The 4150-nt window shown below is 27.1% G+C and overlaps 1 protein-coding gene and 1 pseudogene across 1 annotated transcript; both read right to left on the bottom strand.

Moving 5' to 3' along the window:
- Window positions 1-369, bottom strand: LOC111041036 (annotated as a pseudogene).
- A 2535-nt stretch (window positions 370-2904) lies between these two features.
- Window positions 2905-3495, bottom strand: LOC111041063. Its single transcript, XM_022325219.1, has one exon. It carries the CDS (start codon window positions 3493-3495, stop codon window positions 2905-2907), a length of 591 nt encoding a protein of 196 aa, XP_022180911.1.
- Window positions 3496-4150: the final 655 nt, after the last annotated feature.

The raw sequence follows: 4150 nt of genomic DNA, 5'->3' as shown, positions 1-4150 counted from the left end.
TTATTTTAATTTTTTATACGATCTTTCTTTTTTCCCGCCTTCCCTATCATTTGCACCTAAAAACCAGCGACTCAATTGGCTAGCAATGTCTTTATGTTTTAGATCCGAAAATTTTGAAGTAAGTGCTTCTAAAATAAAAATTATATTATACTTTAAAATAATCTTATTATCTTAGATTTGGTTTATAATGAGGTGATCGTATACCTAGCAAGTGTTTATATATTTCTGTTGCAGAGAAATTTAACTTCTTTATTCCGTTTGTTTCCCTTCCAAAAGCACTATACACTGAACACTTTTGGACGTGATTTGTAGAATCACAATTGTCATATTGTCAGATAATTTCACAGAACATTTGATGTTAATCGCCATGAAATATTTCTAGAAAATAAATATTTAACAGAAATTAAATGACATATTAAACTGGACAATCTCAGAAATAAATCTTACTATTTTCTTTATCAACTTAATGTCAGTTTTAAATTGCTTCTAAAAATCTAGGGATGATTCCAAATCTAATGCGAGAAGACCAACTGACCAACTATATTTTCTTCTAGCATAATTTTTTCTATTAAATTTGTGTTACTATTTGTGGCAATTACTGTTCTTGTAATTTTTGCTTCCTCTTTTATTGAATATAGGATGCTTCTTTTGGCAAATTCTAAATTTGCTTGTGTTACATATTCTGTAGCTGAAGTAGTTAAAAAAAAAATAAACATTTAGTAAAACTTAGTAGTGATAAGTAGTATATAAATCATTCATTTTCAACATTTAATTAAATATCAAAATAGAGTTCCTAGTTAATTTCTTTTTTCATTCATCATAGCTAGGATGTTTTAATGAAGAGAGACCAGAAACCTTGATGCAACATTTAATAATTGTCTTATAATGAACTGCCTGTTATATTTTTTCAATTTTATCTAATTATCTAACCTCCCAAAAGGCTATTTTATATAATAAGAGCACTCGCAATTTGTAAAATTGTACAACAGTTCAAATAATAGTAATTATAATGATAGTACATCTATTAAAATATATTAATATATTAACTGTATCACATATCTTAATAATTTATGGACTGTACTAAATAAAACTTATTGAATTTAGAAATTAAAATTTTAATTGGAAATCATTTTTTAATCCTAGAAAATTCAATACATTTTTTCAGATAAGATAATAAAATAAATTATAAGAAATAAATAAAGTATTTTTTTTTCCTATTGGTATCCTAATAATGATTCAAAGTTTTAACTAGTCAATAGTTTTTGTTATTAAAATTTGATTTTATATTAATAAAAGACTTATTATTTTTATACACATGTTTCAACAAATAAATTTAATTTCATAATCATATTTAAATTTTATAATTTTAATAAAATATTCTTGCTGCACCACATGTTGGACAATATTTGCTTTGGATATTATGTATTTTTTTGCATGTAACTGAAAATTATAATTAATAAAATACTAACTTACTTTTTGTCGTTGGCTGGACTATATAATGATCTGGTTTCTAATTTTACTTTTTTTTTGGATGTCATGTTTCGCTACTCTTTTTGGTGGTATAATGCTTGTTAGAAATTTCTCTGAAAACTATAATTAATGTGTAATGTGTTACAATTATTCATAAATGTATAAATTTTAATAGAATTTTTTTAATAATGTTCAAATGTGAGTAATATGAATTTCGATACAAAACTAAATGAATTTAATTGGTAATTTTAAAACAGTAGTTTTGTTAAAACACAGAATTTACTTTTAGGTTTTTTGATGAATCTTTTTTTGTTTGAGTATGAAGATGATGAAGAATTACACTCATCAGAATTGGAGAATTCTTTGGAATTATATAATTCTGACTGTGAGCTATTGTGGTCATCTGTTTTAAAGATTATTGTTTATTTCATTATTATTATTATTATTATTATTATTATTATATACATGGGACATGGGAATATTAATACATTTGAAATTATATTTTTAAATCTATATTGATTAAAATTAATTACCGTTGTCGAAACTTTCAGGCATAAAATTAATTTTGCTTCCACCAAACTCAGAAATATTATACAAGCAGTCTTTTAGATAATTTTTATTTAATTGTTGAGGACCTTCTTCTTCTTTCGAGCTGTTGACAAGTTCTTCAACACTGCTCTGAACTACGGTGTCAGAAAATGCTTTTTTCATCCTTCTAAGTCCTTGTTCATAAGGCCGGTGTCACACTTGCGGAATATCAGCAGCGGACGTTCCGCGGCGGAATTTCCGCAATATCGGAATTCATATATTTAAATACTACTGGTCACATTACAGCGGAATTTCCGCACGGAAAAAAAAAACCGCTACACGACGCGATTATTCCGCGGGATTTATTTCCTCGGCGGATACCAAAATAAATCCTAACATGTTATTTTGGGTTACTCATGTCATATTTGTAGCGGAAATTCTTGGCGGAATCGTAATATTTTATTTTATTCATCATTATTTGATTATTGATTCTTCAACGAGCATCATGTTAGACGTTGAATTATTAATATCTGAAGTGCAGTCAAATCCATGTTTATGGGATATGAGTGACAAGGAATATAGTAATCGGGAAGTTAAAAAAAAAACATGGTATCAAATAGCCAAAAATATATTTTCCAATTGGGAAGATATACAGATCGGGGAACAAAAAGAAAAACGTAAGTAAATAATTTTAATTTTAAATATATGGAATATACTATTTATGAACATAGAATAAGTACCTAATTTATAAGTCAAATTTTTAATACCATACTACATGGATCTACTCTAAATAATAATATATAACAATAACTTTTAACTATAAATATTATAATAATGATATGATATTATTAAATTATTTATTGTATTAACTTGTAATTAGTATTATGTTTCCCGATTTAAAAATAATTAAATCCTGTTATTTTGCCACGGAACACTTCCAACTTCACTTAAGAAGTACTGGGCGAATTGGTCTCTAACTTGTTGTCCAACTAAACTTCTAGATGCAGTTCCTCGTGGTTCAATAGCTAACATGTTATCACAGTTCAAAGTGTCTTCAAACGCAAATCCGTCTCTCCGTCGTATATAATTATGGAGAACTGTAGCTGCTTGAACTATAATACTTACGAAATCAGGCCCTACTGCAATACACCCATAAAAAATTTCAAATTTTCTACATAGGATTCCAAAAGCGCACTCAACATTTCTTCTAGCTCTACAAAGTCTATAATTAAAAATTCGCTTGGAATAATTCAAATCACGGCTTGAGTAAGGTCTTAATAAATGCTGATGGATTCCAAAAGCTTCATCTCCAATTAATACGTAGGGTAATGCCGGGCCATTAGTATTTGGTAGGTTAGTCGGAGGTGGTAATTTTAACGAATTGTTGTAGAGCTGTTTTCCAAAAGTAGATTGTTTAAAAATGTTTGTATCTCCTTCGCGGCCATAAGATCCTACATCCACAATTGTAAAACAATAATTAGCATCAACAATTGCCATTAGGACAACCGAAAAAAACTTTTTATAGCAAAAATAATTTGAGCCACTATGTTGAGGAGAAATTATGCGTATATGCTTCCCATCAACTGCACTAATACAATTTGGGAAATTTGTTTTTTCAAAAAAAACTTTTGATTTTTCTATCCATTTATTGATTGTTGGAATGGGCATTTCAATGGGTTGTAAAACATTCCATAGTTGAATACATATATTTTTTACTATTTGACTGATAGTATTTCTACCTATTTTAAATTGATGCTGTAAAGATGAAAAACGAGATCCGGTAACTAAATATCTATAAAAAAAAAATTAAATTTTTATAAATATTCATTCTTAATATTCATGTAAGTTAAATAAATCACAGTAAAATATTATTAATAAAAGCAATTATTTTACTATTGGTAATAGGGTAGATTGAATATTTTTTACCCTTGTCTAATTTAAAACCAGATTACCTGATATTGTTGTATAGTTTAAAATATTAATGATTTATATTACGTAGTAATATTATGTTTATATTACAATGAAGTCAATTTTTTAGTCACAATTCGGGGAATAGGTCAAAATTTTCTAAAAATGCATTAAAAACCTCAATAATTCCACAAAAATATTTGTGGTTACAACATATAGGTACCTACTTAAGTACTCGACACAT

The sequence above is a fragment of the Myzus persicae genome, unplaced genomic scaffold (assembly GCF_001856785.1).
Source record: "Myzus persicae strain clone G006 unplaced genomic scaffold, MPER_G0061.0, whole genome shotgun sequence".
Taxonomy (NCBI): domain Eukaryota; kingdom Metazoa; phylum Arthropoda; class Insecta; order Hemiptera; family Aphididae; genus Myzus; species Myzus persicae.
The sequence above is the reverse complement of the archived record's forward strand: the minus strand, read 5'-3'. Positions and strand labels throughout refer to the sequence as shown.